This window comes from Crinia signifera, chromosome 19 (assembly GCF_055691185.1).
Source record: "Crinia signifera chromosome 19, ASM5569118v1, whole genome shotgun sequence".
Lineage (NCBI taxonomy): Eukaryota > Metazoa > Chordata > Amphibia > Anura > Myobatrachidae > Crinia > Crinia signifera.
In genome coordinates this window covers 138262763-138288501 of record NC_139226.1, presented here as the reverse complement: position 1 = coordinate 138288501, position 25739 = coordinate 138262763, and the positions used below count along the sequence as shown (strand labels likewise).

The 25739-nt window shown below is 51.4% G+C and overlaps 1 protein-coding gene across 1 annotated transcript; it reads left to right on the top strand.

Annotated features, from left to right (window-relative positions):
• The first annotated feature begins 9649 nt into the window (after window positions 1-9649).
• On the top strand, window positions 9650-25313 carry PGD (phosphogluconate dehydrogenase). Its single transcript, XM_083163487.1, has 13 exons — window positions 9650-9807; window positions 13191-13266; window positions 13705-13884; window positions 14214-14279; window positions 15762-15880; window positions 16804-16870; window positions 18897-19031; window positions 19132-19321; window positions 20179-20309; window positions 22756-22889; window positions 23423-23522; window positions 23992-24114; window positions 24887-25313. Exons 1-13 carry the CDS (start codon window positions 9800-9802, stop codon window positions 25004-25006), a joined length of 1449 nt encoding a protein of 482 aa, XP_083019613.1. The 5' UTR covers window positions 9650-9799; the 3' UTR covers window positions 25007-25313.
• Window positions 25314-25739: the final 426 nt, after the last annotated feature.

Below are 25739 nucleotides of genomic sequence, written 5' to 3'. Positions count from 1 at the left end.
TTCTGTGCCTCGTGCCTCCGTCTCTTTCTGTTTGGCTTCCCGGCTTGTGCAGCAGGAACAATGAATCTGCCCAGTGATGAGGGGAGATGTATAGAACACAATAAAGGAAAATACAGAATTGTCAAAAGTCTTGAGTCTACACTGAAGACTACAATGTTTATAGCCGTCGTACTGCGGCGTTTTGTTTGGTCAGTCACTTGTTGCTGTGTGAGTTCCTTCCGTTCCTGTGTATGTATGTTGAAAGGCGCTGCGGACCCCTTGTGGTGCCATATAGAGGATGACTGAGAGCAGGGGTGTAACTAGAACGATGTGGGCCCCATAGCAAAATTTTGGACAGGGCCCCCATTGTCACTACAATGCCCATGGGGGGGGGGGCACCAGAAGAAAGAGTAAGAGACAAAAGGTGTCGGGAGAGAAACAGTGCCGGTAGAGTTGGGGAACAAGATTGTCAGAGAGGGTGTCGGGAAGAGACAGGGCTAGAGAGAGAGAGCACAGGTAAGAGAGAGGGGTTAGAGACTCTGGGGTAGATTTATTAAGGGACAATAAGGGGCATATGCGCTATCCCCATGTAGGGGATAGCGCTTCCCCTTATCTAGGACACCCGCTGAGCGGGTGTCTTTCGTGCGGCGGGGCAGGAGGCATAGTGCAGCTACGATATTTCGTGCTGCGCGCCTGCCTCCTGCCTAATTTATGAACGGTCAGCGATAGCTGTCGAGTTCGACAGCTGCAAACGGCGATGCCCTATGCCTACAAGCTGGCTCTGAGCTGCGCTGGGATCTCGCGTGAGTAGTGAGATCCCGCGCATGTGCAGTGAGCCAGCCGGGGGAGAAGCAGGCAGCGCGTCAGTGTTAACTGACGCGCTGTCAGCTGGAGGGGACATCGCCGGAGGGGGGAGTTAGCGCTCCCCGCTTCGGTGGCAAGATCTTAGTAGATCTTGTCTGTGTCCCCTCCTGCTTCGCCTCGCTAATGAGGCGAAGCAGGAACTGTTATAGCGGCGCTCTTAGCGCCGCTATAATAAATCTACCCCTCAGAGAGATGGAGGAAAGAGAGAGGGAGGAAGCATGGAAAAAGAAGTGGGGAGGGGAGAGGAGAAAGACTGGGGCAGAGAGACAGGCGGAGTGAGAGATTGGGCTGAGAAAAAGATGTGCAGGAGGAAAGAGAGTGGGGAAGAAAGAGGGGGAGAGAGCACAGGAGTCTGGACTACCACTTCGCTTCTACAGTGCTGCGCTGGGACACGGGACAGCGACGCTGTCAGCCTGCCACTGTCCGCAGCATTATTTAAAAAATTAGAAGGGTGCAGGGGATTGTTAGCTTGGTCCCGGGCCCCCTCAGCTGCCGGGCCCCATAGCAACTGCATCCCCTGCACCCTCTATTGTTACGCCATTGACTGAGAGGGCTCTGCTGCACCAGCTACCGTGTTTCCCCGATAATAAGACACAGTCTTTTATCTATTTATTTTTTAGTCCAAAAAACACCATAGGGCTTATTTTTGGGGTAGGTCTAATTTTAATTAACATTGACAGCAATTTCAATAAACAGGTAAGTGTGAACCAAAAAATCTACCTTTATTCAAAAATGGGCATGTCATCTTCAACAACATCATCATAAGTGTCCATACCCCGAATGCCGCACGCCATCGTAATTCACAGAAAACGAGGGGAGGGTGCGCGCTCACTGAGATAGAGTGAGACGCTGCAGCTGTGATTGGATTACACTGATAAATCTTTAACAGCCGCATCCATTTCATGTGGGGGGGGGGGGGCGGAGCTGGGAGCATTGTAGTGTAGAGCAGGGGTTCCCAATCTTTTTTGAATCACGGCACCCTAGAGCATCAGAATTTTTCCAGGGCACCCCTAGGCCCCCAAAAATGCAGAAAAATAAATATAAAATGAAGTAGACTGTGTTTATTTGTTATTTTTAGGTTCCATTATGTGGTAAAGGGCAGAATGTGCTTCTGTTTGTACACATATTTTATTATTGGCAGTCACCAGCTCTGGTTTTGTCCATAAATAATTGATCATAAATAATTTGAATTGGTCATGGACCACCAACCCTTGGCACCCCTGCAAGTGTCCCACGGCACCCCAGGGAGCCACGGCACACAGTTTGGGAACCACTGGTGTAGAGCAAGGACTGGGCAAAAAGGGCATTTAGCTAGGTCTTATTTTCGGGGTAGGGCTTATTTTGCACTGTTCTGCAGAAGTAAGGGTAAGTAGGTCTTATTATTGGGGAAACACGGTAATAGCTATACATGGTGCTGTAGTGTGACAATATAGCGCGCCTCGGGTCTCTGACTGGTAACTGAACCGCAGCGAAGTCATTCATGTTGTGTACTAATATTCAGGACTAGTCTTCAGGTTAATCATATTAAATGTGTTTCATTTAATGGACCCTTATAGGCCTTTAACCCCTTCGGAGGTATGCCTGGAAATTTCTCAGGCTGAGCTGCGCTGCAGGAGTGGGTTCTCCCCAACAAAATCCAGGCATGCCACTGTAAAGAAAGGGTGCGCCAGTGGTGCCTCTAGTGGTGAACCAGTGGCACATCACCATCCCCACTTTTGCCATCCCCCAGTGGTGCCTCTAGTGGTGAACCACTGGCACACCACCATCCCCCCTGTTGCCATTCCCCAGTGGTGCCTCTAGTGGTGAATCACTGGCACACCACCATCCCCCCTGTTGCCATCCCCCAGTGGTGCCTCTAGTGGTGAACCAGTGGCACATCACCATCCCCACTTTTTCCATCCCCCAGTGGTGCACCACTGGCACACCACCATCTCCCCTGTTGCTGGTCCTCCCCGTTGCTATTCAGGGGAGGATCGAGGCCTCTCGGGGCGGTTTGTGTGTTCAGGCGGCCAAACACAGAAATGTCTTAACAGGGGAGGGGCTAAGCAGCCCCATCTCCCACTGCAGAGACCAGTCAGTGCGAGTAGAGAGCAGAGTCTTTCGCAGCAGCACAACCTCTCTCCTCCGCTCAGCGCATGCTGAGCGGGGGAGTGAGAGAGGCAGCAGCCTGTACGCGGCACACAGCCCGCACCCCCGGCAATTTTGTGGTTTTTTTTTTTACACAGGTGTGGCCATGCCCCCTACCACTGACCACACCCCTTTTTAACGGGGTCCGGCGACATTTTCAGTGGCCCTGGTTGAATTCAGAAAGTGGTAAGCTTTCCAACGACAACACAGGAAAATGACAGAAATAGCACGGACCCTTAACTACAAACTGAGTTGGGTTTAATCCAAACATATACACATATACTCACCAACTCTCCTAGACTGTCCGGGAGACTCTTTGAAAGAGAAGCGATTTCCCCGAATAGTCTAGAGATCTCCCTGATTGCACCGTATGTAGCTGTTACATACTTGGGGGGGGGGGGGGGCGAGATCTGTACACGGGATCATAGCCCTGAATAGTATCAGTATTTTTTTGCCAACAAGTAAATCTTAAAGAGCACGATCACTGTACCACCGCACTCTGTCTGAGCATGTGTTTGCATGTAGATGCCCCCTGCGGGCACAATGGACAGTTAGGGGTTAATGTGTTAGGTACCAGGGTGAGACACTGTGTACACACCAGCTGCTGGCAATGGAAGGTTCTGCTTGTTAGTGTGGAGTGCATCCAGCTCATTTAATAAGTCATTTTGACTCAGCACATTTCAGTCCCTCCTCCCAGTCACAATGAGGCATCAGCCACTCTGCTATCGCTCTGTGACATAGGGGAATACATAGTATACATGTCCTGGTCACTGCCCTGTATAGTGTATGGGTGTCCCGGTCACTGCCCTGTATAGTGTATGGGTGTCCCGGTCACTGCCCTGTATAGTGTATGGGTGTCCCGGTCACTGCCCTGTATAGTGTATGGGTGTCCTGGTCACTGCCCTGTATAGTGTATGGGTGTCCCGGTCACTGCCCTGTATAGTGTATGGGTGTCCCGGTCACTGCCCTGTATAGTGTATGGGTGCCCTGGTCACTGCCCTGTATAGTGTATAGGTGTACTGGTCACTGCCCTGTATAGTGTATAGGTGTACTGGTCACTGCCCTGTATAGTGTATGGGTGTCCCGGTCACTGCCCTGTATAGTGTATAGGGGGGTCCCGGTCACTGCCCTGTATAGTGTATGGGTGTCCCGGTCACTGCCCTGTATAGTGTATGGGTGCCCTGGTCACTGCCCTGTATAGTGTATAGGTGTACTGGTCACTGCCCTGTATAGTGTATGGGTGTCCCGGTCACTGCCCTGTATAGTGTATGGGTGTCCCGGTCACTGCCCTGTATAGTGTATGGGTGTCCCGGTCACTGCCCTGTATAGTGTATGGGTGTCCCGGTCACTGCCCTGTATAGTGTATGGGTGTCCCGGTCACTGCCCTGTATAGTGTATGGGTGTCCTGGTCACTGCCCTGTATAGTGTATAGGGGGGTCCCGGTCACTGCCCTGTATAGTGTATGGGTGTCCCGGTCACTGCCCTGTATAGTGTATGGGTGCCCTGGTCACTGCCCTGTATAGTGTATAGGTGTACTGGTCACTGCCCTGTATAGTGTATAGGGGGGTCCCGGTCACTGCCCTGTATAGTGTATGGGTGTCCCGGTCACTGCCCTGTATAGTGTATGGGTGCCCTGGTCACTGCCCTGTATAGTGTATAGGTGTACTGGTCACTGCCCTGTATAGTGTATAGGTGTACTGGTCACTGCCCTGTATAGTGTATGGGTGTCCTGGTCACTGCCCTGTATAGTGTATGGGTGTCCCGGTCACTGCCCTGTATAGTGTATGGGTGTCCTGGTCACTGCCCTGTATAGTGTATAGGGGGGTCCCGGTCACTGCCCTGTATAGTGTATGGGTGTCCCGGTCACTGCCCTGTATAGTGTATAGGGGGGTCTGGTCACTGCCCTGTATAGTGTATGGGTGTACTGGTCACTGCCCTGTATAGTGTATGGGGGTCCCGGTCACTGCCCTGTATAGCGTATGGGTGTCCCGGTCACTGCCCTGTATAGGGGGGTCCGGTCACTGCCCTGTATAGTGTATGGGTGTCCCGGTCACTGCCTTGTATAGGGGGGGTCCGGTCACTGCCCTGTATAGTGTATAGGGGGGTCCGGTCACTGCCCTGTATAGCGTATGGGTGTCCCGGTCACTGCCCTGTATAGTGTATGGGTGCCCTGGTCACTGCCCTGTATAGTGTATGGGTGTCCCGGTTACTGCCCTGTATAGTGTATGGGTGTCCCGGTCACTGCCCTGTATAGTGTATAGGTGTACTGGTCACTGCCCTGTATAGTGTATAGGTGTACTGGTCACTGCCCTGTATAGTGTATGGGTGTCCCGGTTACTGCCCTGTATAGTGTATCGGTGTCCCGATCACTGCCCTGTATAGTGTATGGGTGTACTGGTCACTGCCCTGTATAGTGTATGGGTGTACTGGTCACTGCCCTGTATAGTGTATGGGTGTACTGGTCACTGCCCTGTATAGTGTATGGGTGTCCCGGTCACTGCCCTGTATAGTGTATAGGTGTCCCGGTCACTGCCCTGTATAGTGTATGGGTTTCCCGGTCACTGCCTTGTATAGTGTATCGGTGTCCCGATCACTGCCCTGTATAGTGTATGGGTGTCCCGGTCACTGCCCTGTATAGTGTATAGGTGTCCCGGTCACTGCCCTGTATAGTGTATGGGTTTCCCGGTCACTGCCTTGTATAGTGTATCGGTGTCCCGATCACTGCCCTGTATAGTGTATGGGTGTCCCGGTCACTGCCCTGTATAGTGTATAGGGGGGGTCTGGTCACTGCCCTGTATAGTGTATGGGTGTCCCGGTCACTGCCCTGTATAGTGTATGGGTGTCCCGGTCACTGCCCTGTATAGTGTATGGGTGTCCCGGTCACTGCCCTGTATAGTGTATGGGTGTCCCGGTCACTGCCCTGTATAGTGTATGGGTGTCCCGGTCACTGCCCTGTATAGTGTATGGGTGTCCCGGTCACTGCCCTGTATAGTGTATGGGTGTCCCAGTCACTGCCCTGTATAGTGTATAGGGGGGTCTGGTCACTGCCCTGTATAGTGTATGGGTGTACTGGTCACTGCCCTGTATAGTGTATGGGTGTCCCGGTCACTGCCCTGTATAGTGTATGGGTGTCCCGGTCACTGCCCTGTATAGTGTATGGGTGTCCCGGTCACTGCCTGTATAATGTATAGGGGGGTCTGGTCATTGCCCTGTATAGGTATATTTATTCTTACACTGCCATTTAGATTTCAGTTTGCCGCCCCCCCCCCCCCCCAAATGTAACTCTCTCTGCACCTGTTACATCTGCCCCACCTGCAGTGCAGCATGGTTTTGTCCATTAAAGAAGGAGTTTGCTTTTGCAAACCAATCTGAATCACCCCCAATGTACGCAGTGTCCCCTCCAACTGTAACAGTTATTATTCCACCGTCTTACGAACGCAGTCATGCTAACCACTACACCATGCACCGCGCTCTTGCAGCACATCGTCCTGTCAGAAAAGCTTTATACAAAAAAAACTCCATTCAAAAGGGAGAGAGACTAGACGGAGCCCCCCCATAAGGGAGGTGATACATGTCGCAGATGAGTCCATGTATAAGGAGCCTATACAATATAGTCACATTATGCGCCGGTCATACATCCTCATGGGTCCGACCATAGATAATAGGGGTCGTGCTACCAGAGCTGGTGCAGAGACCTCACAGCTGCTGCCCTGATGTAATGATTGTATCTCACCAGCTATTGACACAACAAAGCAGTTGCACCATTACTGACTTCCACCCCAGCATTGCAGCTCGCTTCCTTCCCCCTATGTGGAGCTTGGTACCCAATGTTCGGATATTGCATTACTTACTCTTCACTTCCTATAGATTTCATATCTCATACTCCACAAGAAAACATGTTGCTTAATATAACACTATACGAGTTGGGTACAATATGCCGGCAGTCAGCATGCCGACGGTAAGAATCCCGGCATCGGAATCCCAATGTTGCAAATTCCAGCACTGTAACCATAACCCTAACCCATCCCTCCAGACCACTTAGTAATGAATACACCTGTGCACCAGCTAACTCACATTTCCCAGACCACCAAACTGGTGCACAGGTGTATTCATTACTAACTCACATTTCCCAGACCACCAAGCTGGTGCACATGTGTATTCATTTCTAACTCACATTTCCCAGACCACCAAGCTGGTGCACAGGTGTATTCATTACTAACTTACATTTCCCAGACCACCAAGCTGGTGCACATGTGTATTCATTTCTAACTCACATTTCCCAGACCACCAAGCTGGTGCACAGGTGTATTCATTACTAACTCACATTTCCCAGACCACCTAGCTGGTGCACAGGTGTATTCATTTCTAACTCATTTCCCAGACCACCTAGCTGGTGCACAGGTGTATTCATTACTAACTCACATTTTCCAGACCACCAAGCTGGTGCACAGGTGTATTCATTACTAACTCACATTTCCCAGACCACCTAGCTGGTGCACAGGTGTATTAATTACTAACTCACATTTTCCAGACCACCAAGTTGGTGCACAGGTGTATTCATTACTAACTCACATTCCCCAGACCACCAAGCTGGTGCACAGGTGCAGTCAATACTATATGTCACATTTCCCAGACCACCAAGCTTGTGCACAGGTGTATTCATTACTAACTCACATTCTCCAGACCACCTAGCTGGTGCACAGGTGTAGTCATTACTAACGGTCACATTTCCCAGACCACCTAGCCGGTGCAGTCATTACTAACGGTTGCATTTCCTAGACCATTGGTTCTCAACCTCGGTCCTCAAGTACCCCCAACAGTGCACGTTTCCAGGTCACCCAGCAGGTGCACAGGTGCACTCATTATTCACTGTCATTTTAAAAGATCACAGGTGGAGCTAATTATTTCACCTGTGATTCTGTGTGGAGACCTGGTAAAACGTGCACTGTTGGGGGGTCCTGAGGACCGAGATTGAGAACCACTGTCCTAGACGGTCACAGTTCCCAGACCACCTAGGTGGCGCATCAGTGCAGTCATTACTAACCATCACAGTTCCCAAACCACCTAGCTGGTGCACAGGTGTAGTCATTACAGTCAAAGTTTCAAACATGTGCTGCATTCATTCCTAACCAACACATACCACAGATTTACAGGCAGCCTGGAAATCATGAACTGTTGGTAGATCTCGAGGACAAGTTTGGCCACCAAATGTACAGAACCTAGAGCAAATGTAATTCTCTCTGCACATGTTACATCTGCCCCCCTCTGCAGTGCACATGGTTTTGTCCATCTAAGAAGGAATTTGTCAGGAAGAGTGAACCAAAATAACCCCCCATGTCACTTCCTATATCATTAATGAATATATTAAACAAGGTGGGTGCCAATTTTGAACCTTGAGGGACTCCACTTTGAAGCTCACCCCAGCTGAAATGTATGCCATTTACCAACACTCTCTGTCCCCAATTGTGCAACCAGTTTTTAATCCAATGACAAATTTTATCTTCTAACCCTAAATTACCCAGTTTCATTAAAAACCTTTTATAAGGCACCGTGTCAAAAGCTTTAGCGAAATCAAGCAGTATTCCATCAACAGGTTTCCCTACGTCCAGCCCGCTACTGACTTCCTCATAGGGATCCGATACGTAATGCCGGCGGTCGGAATCCTGGCGGTCGGAATCCCGACACTGGAATCCCGCCCGCCGAAATCCCGACATGGGGGGACGTGGAGCGCCCCCCCTTGCGGGCTCGCTGCGCTCGCCACGCAGCGGGCCCGGTGCCTCGCTACGCTCGGCACGCTATTTTATTCTCCCTCTATGGGTGTCGTGGACACCCGCGGAGGGAGAAAGTTTCAGGATTTCGGCGGTCGGGATTCCAGTGTCGGGATTCCGACCGCCGGGATCCCGACCGCCGGCAAATTGACTGCATCCCCCTCATAGAAGCTACTTAAATTAGTCTGACATGATCTATTCTTGACGAACCCATGCTGAGCCTTATTTATCACTTTCTCCTGTTCTAGGATATTTTGGATACTATCTCTTATTATTCCTTCTAATATTTTCCCCACAATGGATGTAAGGCTGACGGTCTATAATTTTCAGGTTAGATTTGCTACCTTTCTTCCATATTGGTACTACGTTAGCTATGTGCCAGTCCCCGAGTTTATTGATTCCTCTTATATCAGATATAATGGTAGGAAGGGGTTTATAGTGCCTGGCACTTTGTGGTGAGGTGCTGGGCAGGGGGTTATAGTGCCCTGGCACTGTGTGGTGAGGTGCTGGGCAGGGGGTTATAGTGCCCTGGCACTGTGTGTTGAGGTGCTGGTTAGGGGGTTATACCCTGGCACTGTGTGGTGAGGTGCTGGGCAGGGGGTTATAGTGCCCTGGCACTGTGTGTTGAGGTGCTGGGAAGGGGGTTATACCCTGGCACTGTGTGGTGAGGTGCTGCTGGGAAGGGGGTTATACCCTGGCAGTGTGTGGTGAGGTGCTGGGCAGAGAGTTATACCCTGAGGTGTTGCTGTGCACTGAGTGACTGGGCAGTATGAGGTAACTGGTGAGCTGCTGCTGCTGATGATGATCGACAGCTGATTGCTCAGGTCTGTCTGATTGGTCGGTGCGCCGCTGGTGTCTGGGGTGAGTGACTGCCAGGCCGCGCCCCGCATAGACGCTGAGCCAATCGCAGAGAGGGAAGGGCGTGACGTCAGGTGGGTTGAGAGAGGAGGCTGAGCAGGAAGCGTGTTGCTGTCACACAGAGCGGACAGTACGGTACACACAGGACAGCGCAGAGTATCATCCGGGCACCTGGGAGCACCCTCATCACCCGAGAACACATCATGGCGGAGTGAGTGTCCTGTGTGGGAATACATGCATGCATGCTGTGAGGGGAGTGGGTGTGGGGGTCCTGCATGCTGTGAGGGGGAGTGGGTGTGGGGGTCCTGCATGCTGTGAGGGGGAGTGGGTATCGGGGTCCTGCATGCTGTGAGTGGAGTGGGTATGGGGGAAGGGGGGGGTATGGGGGGTCCTGCACGCTGTGAGTGGAGTGGGTATGGGGGGGGGGGGTCCAGCATGCTGTGAGGGGAGTGTGTATGGGGGGTCCTGCATGCTGTGAGGGGAGTGTGTATGTGGGGGTCCTGTATGCTGTGAGGGAGTGTGTATGGGGGGGTCCTGCATGCTGTGAGGGGAGTGTGTATGGGGGGGGGGGGTCCTGCATGCTGTGACGGGAGTGGATATGGGGGGGTTCCGCCTGCTGTGATGTGAGTGTGTATGGGGGGTTCTGCATGCTGTGAGGGGAGTGTGTATGGGGGGTCCTGCATGCTGTGAGGGGAGTGTGTATGGGGGGGTCCTGCCTGCTGTGAGGGGAGTGGATATGGGGGGTTCTGCCTGCTGTGAGGGGGAGTGGGTAGGGGGGGTCCTTCATGCTGCGAGGGGAGTGGGTATGGGGGTCCTGCCTTCTGCAAGGGGGGGTAGGTATTGGGGTCCTGCGTACTGCGACGTGGGGTGGGTATTGGGGCACCTGCATGATGCGAGGGGGAGTGGGTATGGGGGCTTCTGCATGATGTGAGAGGTGGTGGGTATGGGGGTTTGCGGGCCAGTTGATATGGGGGTCCTATGTTATCACTACCATCAGGGTACATGGACGCAGTCACATGGTACAGGTGGTGCAGTGTTACTTGGGGTGCGTGCATATACATGGCTAGTGTTTACCAGACAGGTAATGGGATTATATATAGACGCTGTCAGTACCTGCTCTGCGTTACTTTGCTTCCTCTTCAATTATTGTGAAACGAGATGTCCCAGCATCTGTTAACTTGCTGCCTCTCAGGTTGCTGGTATTTGTAGTTAGTTCTACAGGTACTGGACAGCCTTACAGTCTAGTGGTAATGATCTGCACCGGGCCATGTTCCTGGAGTTAGTGGTGGATTAGTGATCTGTGTCTGGGTCACATCTATCTGTTGTGTAATCCCCGGGGGTGTATCCTGGCAGCCGGTAGTGCCCCTTATACTCCTGTATAGGAATGGGGATCTGTGATTTGCCTGCACCCCTACTCTCTATGGCAGGGGTAGGCAATAAGCGGCACTCCAGCTGTTGATGAACTCCACATCCCAGCATGCCTTGCATCAGTTTCAGCATGGCCAAATAGCAAAACTAAGGTAAGGCATGCTGGGATGTGTAGTTCATCAACAGCTGGAGGGACGCTTATTGCCCAGCCCTGCTCTATGGCCTTACATGCTGCCAATCATTGTCTCCTCTTCTCATGCCATTCATTTCCCAAAACATAAGCAGGACTATCCCAGTGGCCAGTGTCTGCTCCCAGCTCCTGAACGTGCAGCTAATTCTCCATCCCTGTAACTGTACAGGTAATGCTCCTCTGATACCCGCACCGTGGCACAGAGCAGCCTCGGGTGACACGCTGGGATCATACCGAGCAATGAGTTCTGCCACTTCTGTTATGAGATAAGTCTTGAGAATTTCTTATATCCCCCCCACCCCCTACCTATATGCTGGGGTGTCACAGGAGAGTACCCCCAATTAAAAAGAACACAAACCCCCCCCCCTTTATATATTTGTAACAGTTTTGGGTCCGTCCCCATCCCGATATCTTCCATTAGTTTCCTGTTATTAGGTGCCCTGACCTGGCATGTCGTGGGGTGGTGAGTGCGGATTTTCCAAAGTAGGTAATAATCCTGTTTAGTAATGAGATCAGGAGAGGGCTTTGTGTGGGCTAGGATGTATTTTTATACCCATTGATGCTCAGTATTAGTGATTAGTGCACGGGCTCCACCAGTCCTGACACCGTACTCTCCACTAAAACCGAATATAGAAGTTGGTTATTTGTGGCCGGGGTGTGGGATTAGTGACTGCAGCATAGGACTAGCAGTGCTACAGAGGAGCCCCCTGTCCTCACAGCCAGGAACAAGGAAGAATGGGCAGGTTTTGCAGCAAGGTGTGGTAGGCCTTTGTATTGTAATGCTGGTGCATGAGCTCCTGCCTACTGCAGACAGGTGTGATAGTGAGGCCAAGATCTGGTATTTGTGTATACTGTCGCTGCTTGCCCTATCTCGCCATAGGCCTGCCACCCGTTTCTCATATTATCCTGATGGGTACGCCCAATCTCTCCCTACTCTCTGCTGTCTGAGCTCAGGAATCTCCGCTCTAACTCCTCTTACGTGTTCAACCACATCGCCTATAGATTGTTATACTGTGGCACTCCAGCCCTGTAGGTTGTCACACTGTGCCACTCCTGCCCTGTATGATGTCACACTGTGGCACTCCAGCCCTGTGTGATGTCACACTGTGCCACTCCTGCCCTGTATGATGTTACACTGTGCCACTCCGGCCCTGTAGGTTGTCACACTGTGCCACTCCTGCCCTGTAGGTTGCCACACTGTGCCACTCCTGCCCTGTATGATGTTACACTGTGCCACTCCTGCCCTGTATGATGTTACACTGTGCCACTCCTGCCCTGTATGATGTTACACTGTGCCACTCCTGCCCTGTATGATGTTACACTGTGCCACTCCAGCCCTGTGTGATGTCACACTGTGCCACTCCGGCCCTGTATGATGTTACACTGTGCCACTCCTGCCCTGTGTGATGTCACGCTGTGCCACTCCTGCCCTGTATGATGTTACACTGTGCCACTCCTGCCCTGTATGATGTTACACTGTGCCACTCCTGCCCTGTATGATGTTACACTGTGCCACTCCTGCCCTGTATGATGTTACACTGTGCCACTCCTGCCCTGTATGATGTTACACTGTGCCACTCCTGCCCTGTAGGTTGTCACACTGTGCCACTCCGGCCCTGTATGTTGTTACACTGTGCCACTCCTGCCCTGTAGGTTGTCACGCTGTGCCACTCCAGCCCTGTATGATGTTACACTGTGCCGCTCCTGCCTTGTGTGATGTGCCGCTCCTGCCTTGTGTGATGTGCCGCTCCTGCCTTGTGTGATGTGCCGCTCCTGCCTTGTGTGATGTGCCGCTCCTGCCCTGTGTGATGTCACGCTGTGCCCCTCTTGCCCTGTGTGATGTCACGCTGTGCCCCTCTTGCCCTGTGTGATGTCACGCTGTGCCCCTCTTGCCCTGTGTGATGTCACGCTGGGCCGCTCCTGCCCTGTGTGATGTCACGCTGGGCCGCTCCTGCCCTGTGTGATGTCACGCTGGGCCGCTCCTGCCCTGTGTGACCCACACACTTGGCTAATTACACTCTGCTCTCTTTCCCCAGAGCGGATATCGCCCTCATTGGTCTGGCTGTGATGGGTCAGAACCTGATACTGAACATGAACGACCATGGTTATGTGGTAAGAGAGGATGTGGCGACATGTCACGGTTATGTAACTCCTCGCTCTTGGGGCAGCTTCCTTATAACCATTATAGATGAGCCAATTCTATAGAAAGACAACAACACCACTCCTATAGCGCTGCCACAGTCTGCAGCACGGTACAGAGCGATCATCTCATGGGCAAATGCATCATATGTGTAATATTGTAAACCGCGCTGATATAAGCTGTGTAGCGGCCAGCCTGTCAGTGTAGCGGCCAGCCTGTCAGTGTAGCGGCCTTGGCATGACATGCGTCTTTATGCTGACATGTCACTATATGTGCCAACTAGTTCAGCAACATAACAGTAACCCGCTGCCAGGATTCCCGCTTATCTTGGGCTCAATTAATTTATTAATACAGTAACGCCTATTACCACAAAAATGTGTTCCATCCATTGTCCCCTATCCCCCACCTAGGTCTGCGCCTTCAACAGGACGGTTTCAAAAGTGGACGAGTTCCTGGCTAACGAGGCAAAAGGCACCAAGGTGATCGGGGCTCATTCTTTAGCAGAAATGGTTTCCAAGTTAAAGAAGCCGCGGCGCATCATAATGCTGGTGAAAGCCGGGCAAGCGGTGGACGACTTCATCAATAACTTGGTAGGAAACCTTGTCATGTGCTTGTGCGTCAGGGAGGACAGGGAGTGTGCGTGTGTGTGTGTGGTGGGGGGCTTTGCTGTGTATAGTATCGCTCTCCTTCACTATTGGCACAATCTGTAATATTTCTGGCTCCTCATTGCCGTTACATACCCCACAATGAAATCTATGGACCCCTCCCTGTATACAGAGCTTTGTGCCTTTATTGACTTTGCCAGTTCACTGGATCTATTGTTTCTGCCAAGAATCTGTTCCCTTTATGCTGCTCTAATCCCTCGTTCCAGTGATAGCGCTGGGTGAGGCCATGCGCTGATCTTGCATTATGGTTGCAGGTCCCATTGCTAGAAGCTGGTGACATCATCATTGATGGTGGAAACTCTGAGTACAGAGACAGCACAGTAAGTATCGAACTATATGTGATCTCTGTACCTGTGCCCTGACCGATGCCGGCCACACCCTCCCCTGTTGTTCTGTACCTGTGCCCTGACCGATGCCGGCCACACCCTCCCCTGTTGTTCTGTACCTGTGCCCCGACCGATGCCGGCCACATCCTCCCCTGTTGTTCTGTACCTGTGCCCTGACCGATGCCGGCCACACCCTCCCCTGTTGTTCTGTACCGATGCCGGCCACACCCTCCCCTGTTGTTCTGTACCTGTACCCCGACCGATGCCGGCCACACCCTCCCCTGTTGTTCTGTACCTGTGCCCTGACCGATGCCGGCCACATCCTCCCCTGTTGTTCTGTACCTGTGCCCCGACTGATGTCGGCCGCATCCTCCCCTGTTGTTCTGTACCTGTGCCCCGACTGATGTCGGCCGCATCCTCCCCTGTTGTTCTGTACCTGTGCCCCGACCGATGCCGGCCGCACCCTCCCCTGTTGTTCTGTACCTGTGCCCCGACCGATGCCGGCCGCACCCTCCCCTGTTGTTCTGTACCTGTGCCCTGACCGATGCCGGCCACACCCTCCCCTGTTGTTCTGTACCTGTGCCCCGACCGATGCCGGCCGCATCCTCCCCTGTTGTTCTGTACCTGTGACCCGACCGATGCCGGCCGCATCCTCCCCTGTTGTTCTGTACCTGTACCCCGACCGATGCCGGCCACACCCTCCCCTGTTGTTCTGTACCTGTGCCCTGACCGATGCCGGCCACATCCTCCCCTGTTGTTCTGTACCTGTGCCCCGACTGATGTCGGCCGCATCCTCCCCTGTTGTTCTGTACCTGTGCCCCGACTGATGTCGGCCGCATCCTCCCCTGTTGTTCTGTACCTGTGCCCCGACCGATGCCGGCCGCACCCTCCCCTGTTGTTCTGTACCTGTGCCCTGACCGATGCCGGCCACACCCTCCCCTGTTGTTCTGTACCTGTGCCCTGACCGATGCCGGCCACACCCTCCCCTGCTGTTCTGTGCCCTGACCGATGCCGGCCACACCCTCCCCTGTTGTTCTGTACCTGTGCCCCGACCGATGCCGGCCACACCCTCCCCTGTTCTGTACCTGTGCCCTGACCGATGCCGGCCACACCCTCCCCTGTTGTTCTGTACCTGTGCCCTGACCGATGCCGGCCGCACCCTCCCCTGTTGTTCTGTACCTGTGCCCCGACCGATGCCGGCCGCATCCTCCCCTGTTCTGTACCTGTGCCCCGACCGATGCCGGCCGCATCCTCCCCTGTTGTTCTGTACCTGTGACCCGACCGATGCCGGCCGCATCCTCCCCTGCTGTTCTGTACCTGTGCCCCGACCGATGCCGGCCACACCCTCCCCTTTTGTTCTGTACCTGTGCCCCGACCGATGCCGGCAGCATCCTCCCCTGTTGTTCTGTACCTGTGCCCCGACCGATGCCGGCCGCACCCTCCCCTGTTATTCTAATTCATTATTGTTACTTATAGAGACGCTGTAAAGAGTTGAAGGCAAAGGGCATCCGCTTTGTTGGTAGCGGTGTCAGCGGTGGGGAGGACGGTGCCAGGTATGGGCCCTCTCTGATGCCCGGAGGAGACAGTGAAGCTTGGTAAGAGGGCACCCAATAAAGAACCAATACAGTAGCCTTTCTTAATTGTACTAGGGGTTAAGGGGTCAAGAAAGTTAAATAAACTGTGGTATGGGGGGGGGGTTACATGACCTCGGGGGGGGGGGGGGGGGGGAGATGTGCCCTATACCTGCATGCAGTGTGCCTAGTTGTAGCCCTATGGACTGAACAAGTGACTGGTTACTGTTTGGATAATGCGGCTCAGATCTGGGTATTATATGACAAGTATTGGCCGCATGCTTTGGGGGCAGAACGACCACTTACCTGCCCATGGTGAGACTGGATCAGTTACTGAAGGCGTTATCCCACCACATACATCAGGTGCATCATCAGCATTACATGTGTTCTCCGCTGGACGTACACTGCTGGTCCCACCTGCTAGATTGTTACTGATCTGTGTGCATGGCCCGCTTACCCATCATGCATATCTCTTGCGGAGATAAGCGGCTCTCCAGACCTTCCTGCTTGTGAGCATCACTAGATCAGACTAGACGCCTGATGTGCAGGATAATGCACCCTCGGCTGCGACGCGTTGCCCGTCCACGAATCGTTTCAGCCTCCCCTTCTCTCTGAGATGCCCATGTTCAGTGGCTGTGGCCAGTCCAGTCCCTGTAAGTGTGGTCTCTTTAGCTGCAGGTCACTAACATGCCCAGAACAGGCCTATGAGATGGCTTTTGTTTGCATTCACTTGAGGTCACGGCTTAGGAGCACCCATGGAAGTCAGCCGCCAGTGTCCACCATTGAATCGGGCTGTAAGACTTAATGGGGTGTTCTGGTGTCTGTTGCTACATTATAGTTACTGCATCTTGGTGTCTCCCCTGTGGGTGAGTGTGTAGCTGGGATGGATACGTGTATTAGTAACAATGTTACATTCATCCTTCCCATCATCCTCCTCTTCCCTGCAGGCCTCACATCAAACCCATCTTCCAGAGCATTGCTGCTAAGGTTGGCACAGAAACGTGCTGCGACTGGGTGAGTGATCACAGGTGGATTTATCTACTGTTGTATGGTCTAGGTCACTGCGAGTTCCAACAGGCCAATCCACAGACGTCCTCCGCTTCCAGGTCTGTCCCTGTTATATGGTCTAGGTCCCTGCGAGTTCCAACAGGCCAATCCACAGACGTCCTCCGCTTCCGGGTCTGTCCCTGTTATATGGTCTAGGTCCCTGCGAGTTCCAACAGGCCAATCCACAGACGTCCTCCGCTTCCGGGTCTGTCCCTGTTATATGGTCTAGGTCCCTGCGAGTTCCAACAGGCCAATCCACAGACGTCCTCCGCTTCCGGGTCTGTCCCTGTTATATGATCTAGGTCCCTGCGAGTTCCAACAGGCCAATCCACAGACGTCCTCCGCTTCCGGGTCTGTCCCTGTTATATGGTCTAGGTCCCTGAGAGCTCCGACAGGCCAATCCACAGACGTCCTCCACTTCTGGGTCTGTCCCTGTTATATGGTCTAGGTCCCTGCGAGCTCCAACAGGCCAATCCACAGACGTCCTCCGCTTCCGGGTCTGTCCCGGTAATATGGTCTAGGTCCCTGCGAGCTCCAACAGGCCAATCCACAGACGTCCTCCGCTTCCGGGTCTGTCCCTGTTATATGGTCTAGGTCCCTGCGAGCTCCAACAGGCCAATCCACAGACGTCCTCCGCTTCCGGGTCTGTCCCTGTTATAAGGAATAGTGGGATCTGCATGACAGCGGCTACTGTATAATCTGATGGAGAATATGTGGCTGTGAGACAGGGCTACTGTATAATCTGATGGAGAATACGTGGCTGTGAGACAGGGCTACTGTATAATTTGATGGAGAATACGTGGCTGTGGGAGACAGGGCTACTGTATAATCTGATGGAGAATACGTGGCTGTGAGAGACAGGGCTGCTGTATAATCTGATGGAGAATATGTGGCTGTGAGACAGGGCTACTGTATAATCTGATGGAGAATACGTGGCTGTGAGAGACAGGGCAACTGTATAATCTGATGGAGAATATGTGGCTGTGAGACAGGGCTACTGTATAATCTGATGGAGAATACGTGGCTGTGGGAGACAGGGCTGCTGTATAATCTGATGGAGAATATGTGGCTGTGAGAGACAGGGCAACTGTATAATCTGATGGAGAATACGTGGCTGTGGGAGACAGGGCAACTGTATAATCTGATGGAGAATACGTGGCTGTGGGAGACAGGGCTGCTGTATAATCTGATGGAGAATATGTGGCTGTGAGAGACAGGGCAACTGTATAATCTGATGGAGAATACGTGGCTGTGGGAGACAGGGCTGCTGTATAATCTGATGGAGAATACGTGGCTGTGAGAGACAGGGCAACTGTATAATCTGATGGAGAATACGTGGCTGTGGGAGACAGGGCTACTGTATAATATGATAGAGAATAAGTGGCTGTGAGACAGGGTTACTGTATAATTTGATGGAGAATACGTGGCTGTGGGAGACAGGGCTACTGTATAATCTGATGGAGAATACGTGGCTGTGGGAGACAGGGCAACTGTATAATCTGATGGAGAATACGTGGCTGTGGGAGACAGGGCTGCTGTATAATCTGATGGAGAATACGTGGCTGTGAGAGACAGGGCTGCTGTATAATCTGATGGAGAATACGTGGCTGTGAGAGACAGGGCAGCTGTATAATCTGATGGAGAATACGTGGCTGTGAGACAGGGCAACTGTATAATCTGATGGAGAATATGTGGCTGTGAGACAGGGCTACTGTATAATCTGATGGAGAATACGTGGCTGTGGGAGACAGGGCTACTGTATAATCTGATGGAAAATACGTGGCTGTGGGAGACAGGGCTACTGTATAATATGATGGAGAATACGTGGCTATGAGACAGGGCTACTGTATAATCTGATGGAGAATGAGCACATACAGTGAACAAACCCAGTTGTATCTGTTAGGCCAGATGGGGTATATGGGCGTGCGTCTGCCACAGATTATGGGAATGTTTGTCTCCCGTTCCACCATACGCTGATTGTGTTTTCGGGCAGGTGGGGGAAGAAGGCTCCGGTCACTTTGTGAAAATGGTGCACAATGGAATTGAGTACGGGGACATGCAGCTGATCTGCGAGGCTTACCATCTAATGAAGGATATCCTGGGGATGGAGCAGGATGAGATGGCGAAGGTGAGAGAATGTCTTCTGGATGGTATTGTAGCTCTGTATAGAACATCTCCCCTGTGCTATAACTCTGCCCATGTGTTCTCTCTGCTCCCCTGCAACGCAGACATTTGAAGACTGGAATAAGACCCAGCTGGACTCTTTCCTGATAGAGATTACAGCTGATATTCTCAAATTCCGCGACACCACTGGCAAGCACTTGCTCCCTAAAATCCAAGACACTGCTGGGCAGAAAGGCACCGGGAAATGGACAGCGATCTCCGCTCTAGATTTTGGGGTCCCTGTGACTCTCATTGGTAAGCTTTGTTAGCAGCGGTGGCAACCAACTGAATGTATGTAGCAGGTGCGCCCTCTCCTGTGTGTTCTCTGGCTGCAGACTCCTGAGCTGAGGGCTGGGGATCAGGTGATCCCTACATGTGGGACTTGTCTGCCTGATCTGGATTAGTACATTACTACATGTGGGACGTGTGTCTGCCTGATCTGGATTAGTACATTACTACATGTGGGACGTGTGTCTGCCTGATCTGGATTAGTACATGTTAGTACATTACTACACGTGGGACGTGTGTCTGCCTGATCTGGTCATTAGTACAGGACATGGGACACTCTATAGAGACCAGAACTGCTGCGAGAGAGTTGTCCTGGTACCTTATTACAGTGCACTGGGGAGCAGCAGAATAAGATGTGTAATCGCTGCTACTCCCCAGTGTGTGGGGTAATTCCACAGGAAGCCTGATGCCTTGCGTGTGTCATTGTTCAGACCGGCCCTGCATCGTACAGTGCTGGTGTAGTGGATAGCATTGCTGTCTCACACCACCGAGGTCATACAGTACGTTCACTCCCAAAAAAGACTATCTGTGTAAAGTGTGTATTCTCACATTGCATCAAAATATACGTGTGTGTGTGTGTGTGTGTGTGTGCGCTTGCATGTGAATTTGGTCTGGGATTGGGGTGTATGATTAATCCTCTGTACAATGCTATGCAATTATATGGGGTAACTATTAATAATTGTTAATTTCAGAATTGAATTGTTAGCTCTCTAACCATGTTTCCAAATCCCAGCCCTGCTAGAAGGCCTGGACCCCCTGCCTCGGTGTCAGCTGACCACCACCGAGTCTCTTCCCTTACACCGGTCTCCGTTCTCCCCATACAGGAGAAGCCGTGTTTGCACGTTGCTTGTCCTCGCTGAAGTGTGAGCGGGTCGTGGCGAGCAAGCAGTTACCCGGACCAAAAATCGTTCCCTTTAAGGGCGACAAGAAGGCGTTCCTGGAGGACATCCGAAAAGTATGTTCCGTTTATGGATGACTTCATGTTGTATTTATGTTTGTGCTACTCAATTCAGGGAAAGTGAGAGAACCGCCCAGTGCACCGATGCATGCTCCCGCTCAGTGTTCATACTAGTTACATAAGTTTCTGCTTGAGGATGGTCCTCTCATGTCCAGCAAGCCAGTATGACCTCTGCCGCCATCAGAGTAGGATTGACCATTCGTGTTCACCCAGATGCTACAAAGCCCAAAACCTCCTTCTCCAGCACTTGGATGTTTTATTCCAGGCTACAACCTCGAGGTGTCCATAAATCGGGGCATTAATGCTGTGTATTTTATTTGATGCCGTCATCCTAGTTGACATCATGGGGGAAATTTACTAAGATGTGTTTTTTTACTTCACATGTGATCTTGCAACCAATCAGATCATGTCTACTGTCTTCTAGAGCAGTGGTCAGGGAACTCTGTCCTCATTACCCCACGCAGTGCATGTTTTGCAGGTCTCCTCACAGAATCACAAGTGAAATAATTAGCTCCACCTGCGGACCTTATAAAATGTGTCTGAGTAATTAGTACACCTGCACTGTGTGGGGTAATGAGGACCGAGTTTCCTGACCACTGTTCTAGAGGGTGCTAAATAAATAAGAAGTAGATGCCTTGTGTGACTAAAGTAATAGATCAAGGTGGGGCTGTAGATGTAGCTTATCTAGACTTTAGTAAGGCTTTTGACACTGTCCCACATCGCAGACTGTTAAATAAACTTGAAAGCTTGGGATTGGATTCTAAGATAGTTGAATGGATAAGAGCGTGGTTGCAGGACAGAAAACAGAGAGTTGTAGTAAATGGAGTACAGTCAAAGGAGGGAAAGGTTACAAGTGCAGTACCCCAGGGATCTGTACTTGGACCGGTGCTTTTTAATATCTTTATTGGTGATATTGCAAATGGAATTGAGGGTAAAATGTGCCTTTTTGCAGATGACACAAAGGTATGCAACAGGGTAGACACACCAGGAGGGGTAAAACAAATGATTGAGGATCTAGGCAGATTAGAGAAATGGTCAAGAGAATGGCAACTACAGTTTAATGCCAAAAAATGCAAAATCATGCACTTGGGTCTCAGAAATCCAAAGACTCAATATAGTATAAATGGCACTATAATGGAAACTACTGAGGAAGAGAGGGATCTAGGTGTCACTATTTCAGGGGACTTAAGGGCAGGTAGGCAATGTAACAAAGCAATGAAGAAGGCAAGTCAGATGCTTGGTTGCATAGGGAGAGGTATCAGCAGTAGGAAGAAAGAAGTAATAATGCCACTGTATAGGTCATTGGTACGACCTCACCTAGAGTATTGTGTTCAGTTCTGGAGGCCATATCTCCAGAAGGATATAAATACATTAGGGACTGTACAAAGAAGGGCAACTAAAATGGTGCATGGCCTACATCACAAAACGTACCAGGAAAGACTAAAAGATCTTAATATGTATACTTTAGAGCAGAGAAGGGAAAGGGGGGACATGATAGAAACTTTCAAATATATCAAGGGTTTTAACAAGGTGCAGGTGGGAGACATTCTTCACAGGAAGAGGAGCAGCAGAACACGAGGACATGCACTGACACTAGAGGGAGGAAGATTCAGGGGAAATTTGAGGAAGAATTACTTCACAGAAAGAGTAGTAGATAAGTGGAATAGCCTCCCAACAGAGGTGGTAGACGCAAATACAGTAGTACAATTTAAACATGCTTGGGATAGGCATATCGATATACTTACAAAAAAATAAGGATCAAATATGGTTTGAGGTAACATGTTTAAAAAAGGGGCAGACTAGATGGGCCAAGTGGTTCTTATCTGCCGTCGAATTCTATGCCCGGTCACCTTGTCACCTCCTACATAGTGTATTCCTGAGGCACGCTCCCGGCATAGGGTCCTTGTCACCTCATACATAGTGTATTCCTGGTGGTTACCTGAGGAACGCTTCCGGCATAGGGTCCTTGTCACCTCATACATGGTGTATTCCTGGTGGTTACCTGAGGAACGCTTCCGGCGTAGGGTCCTTGTCACCTCCTACATGGTGTATTCCTGGTGGTTACCTGAGGAACGCTTCCAGCGTAGGGTCCTTGTCACCTCATACATAGTGTATTCCTGAGGAACGCTTCCGGCGTAGGGTCCTTGTCACCTCATACATAGTGTATTCCTGGTGGTTACCTGAGGAACGCTTCCGGCATAGGGTCCTTGTCACCTCATACATGGTGTATTCCTGGTGGTTACCTGAGGAACGCTTCCAGCATAGGGTCCTTGTCACCTCATACATGGTGTATTCCTGGTGGTTACCTGAGGAACGCTTCCAGCATAGGGTCCTTGTCACCTCATACATGGTGTATTCCTGGTGGTTACCTGAGGAACGCTTCCGGCATAGGGTGAGCAGGGCGAAACGTTGTCAGTGTAATAAATATTCTCCCCTTCTGCAGGCTTTATATGCATCCAAGATCATTTCCTATGCACAAGGATTCATCCTTTTCCGTCAAGCAGCAAATGAGTTTGGCTGGAAATTAAATTATGGAGGAATCGCAATGATGTGGAGAGGAGGCTGCATCATCCGCAGGTAAGGCGCGAGCGATCTCAACCACCAAGTGACATGACCGTGTCTGCTGGGCCCATCCAATTCTACCTATGTTGTAAGTCTGGTAAATCTCTGGCTAAATTTTTAACCAGACTTTTTATTTTTCATCATAAAAAAACACCCAACTGGGCAAACCCATGTGCTCTGCAGGAGGTCCAGATGTAACTTGTGCAGAATTTTTTTTTTGGGGGGGGGGGGGGTTTGTCAGATGGACCTGAGACTCAGCCGCACATCTTATCTGAGGGAGCGCAGATTTGGCCTTTTTTCTTCAGATTGGGCTGTCTGACTAGTGGATTTACTCGCATGTTACATCTGCCTCACCTGCAGTGCAGCATGTCTTTACACCGTCTAGTTTAATAAGCAAACAAAATAATTTCAGCCTGCAAGAGAATGGGACTCGGAGTCTGTGGATCATGCATCTGATGAACAGAGATCAAATACATATTTTTTTTTTTTGCACGCCCAAGCCTCTCTTACATAATTAGTGTGTTACAATTAATGATTTGTATTTCCAGTGTGTTCCTGGGCAAGATCAAAGAAGCCTTTGACAGGAATCCTGACCTACAAAATCTGCTGCTGGACAATTTTTTCAAAAAAGAGATGCAGGACTGTCAGGTGTGTGCTGCAGGCGTCTGATGTTACCGCAGCGGAGCGTGCCGGCCGTCAGTCTGCGTGTGGGTGTATAGTGACTGTACGGTCGCTTTGTGGTGATGGTGCGGCCTGTCCTCACCATAGATGTTTGCGTAGATCTATTATGTTGTATTACCGTGGATCTCCTGGGACCTCCTTGAGGCCATTGCAGCTGTCTATAATGCTGGGCCCTCGGGGAAGGTGTACAGGGAGCTGAGGTTCAGCTATTGGTCATTTGGCTTACTAGTCACTGTGCTGCAGATCCAGCGACTCCTAGTTAGCAGTCTAGCAGCAATCCTGCAGGAATCGGGCTTGCGCTTACTTAGTCCACAAATGACTGCAGCGCTCGTAGTCCGGCCAAAGCTCCTGCAGAACAGTGCGGCACATGTGGTTCTGTGACCATTAGGATACTGTATGTGTGTGTCTGAAAGTATTCTTCTCCTCCTTCCTCCAGGAGTCCTGGCGCAGAGTGGTGAGCACCGGGGTGCAGTACGGTATTCCTATGCCTTGTTTCACCACTGCACTCTCTTTCTATGATGGATACAGACACGAGATGTTACCCGCAAACCTGATCCAGGTCAGACTCTGATGTTTGGGGCTCATACTGTATATACGCTGATGCTGGTTCCCTTATCTATATACGCTATCCTATTGTACAGCACATGTTCCTCCCCTCCACAGTGTCCGATACATGTGTCTGAGGCTTTACTATTGGACCTTTTCGTTAGTGGGGGGGGGGAGGTGTAACTGTTCTATGATCTGCGCTAATTAATCGGTGCCCTGATGGAGCAATTCAGTTGTTCTGGGCACCCATATGTTGGCTAAACCCATCTAGTTTACAGTCCTGGTTAGAGCACCCATACCGCACATATCTGTACTCCACCTCAGCACGTGGCGTGCAGACGTGTTCTCCTTCAGCATGCGTGCCCAAAACATGCAGGTGCCCATTAGTACCAGCCGGGTGCCAGACAGGGTCCCGACAGGCATTCACCCGATGTTGGAATCCTGACTGTTTAAACACCGCAAGACGGGTTCCAGACGGCCACTGGCTACTCTCCCTCGTGGGGGTCCACGACCCCCATAGAGGGAGTATAGAATAGGTGGCGAGCGCAGCAAGCCACCGTGCCCGCAGCGTGGCGAGTGCAGCGAGCCCGCAAGGGGCTTTGTTGCACTCGCCATGCTGTCTAAGTCTGGCCAGTCTAGATCCTGACGTCGGGGTCCCGACTGTCGGACCCCTATACCACACCCGTACCAGCCGCCTGGAGAATATCTGAGTCCTCCCCTTGGTGGTGATGTGTCCTGCTCTGCATGAACTGATCTGTTCTCTCTCTCTCTCCTTTGTGTCTCAGGCCCAGAGAGATTACTTCGGGGCGCACACCTACGAGCTCCTGTCCAATCCAGGACATTTCATCCACACAAACTGGACGGGTCATGGGGGCAACGTGTCGTCCTCTTCCTACAACGTGTGAGCTCCGTTCCCCGGCCTGTTGTAGTTCTGTGTCGCTCTGCACATATCTGATCTATGTAGTGAGAATACATCTTTTTATACAGGTGACCGAATGTGTTGTGTTTCCTTCATGCTGTCACGGAGTCCTTTTTATTCACTGATGGATGATCTGGAATTACCCGTCTCCCTCGGGTATCAGGCTGCGTTCTTATGAGTAGTGAGAACACAATATGTCTGTCTGCTTGTGATGTCTGCAGCTCTTGGTGTATTGATGATCCATGTTCCCAAGAGCATTGGTTGTGTTCTAGATAAAGGGTTATTGCTACGGACACAGCGTCCTGTTGTGATTGGCTACTGCTGGGTGATTGGCTACTGCTGGGTGATTGGCTACTGCTGGGTGATTGGCTACTGCTGGGTGATTGGCTACTGCTGGGTGATTGGCTACTGCTGGGTGATTGGCTACTGCTGGGTGATTGGCTACTGCTGGGTGATTGGCTACTGCTGGGTGATTGGCTACTGCTGGGTGATTGGCTACTGCTGGGTGATTGGCAGTCTGATGCATCCAAAGTGATCTTTGCTCTTCCATTATATGTCTGTGATCGAACTCGTGCTCGAAGTACCCCTGCTCATCATCACAGGGGGCCTGAGCACTGGACACTTTACCTGGACCATGGGCAAGTCAGTCTCCACACTTCCCAAGACCGGATGGGTCATTTGCTGCCACTGCCCAAAGAGATACCAGTGTAACCCAAATG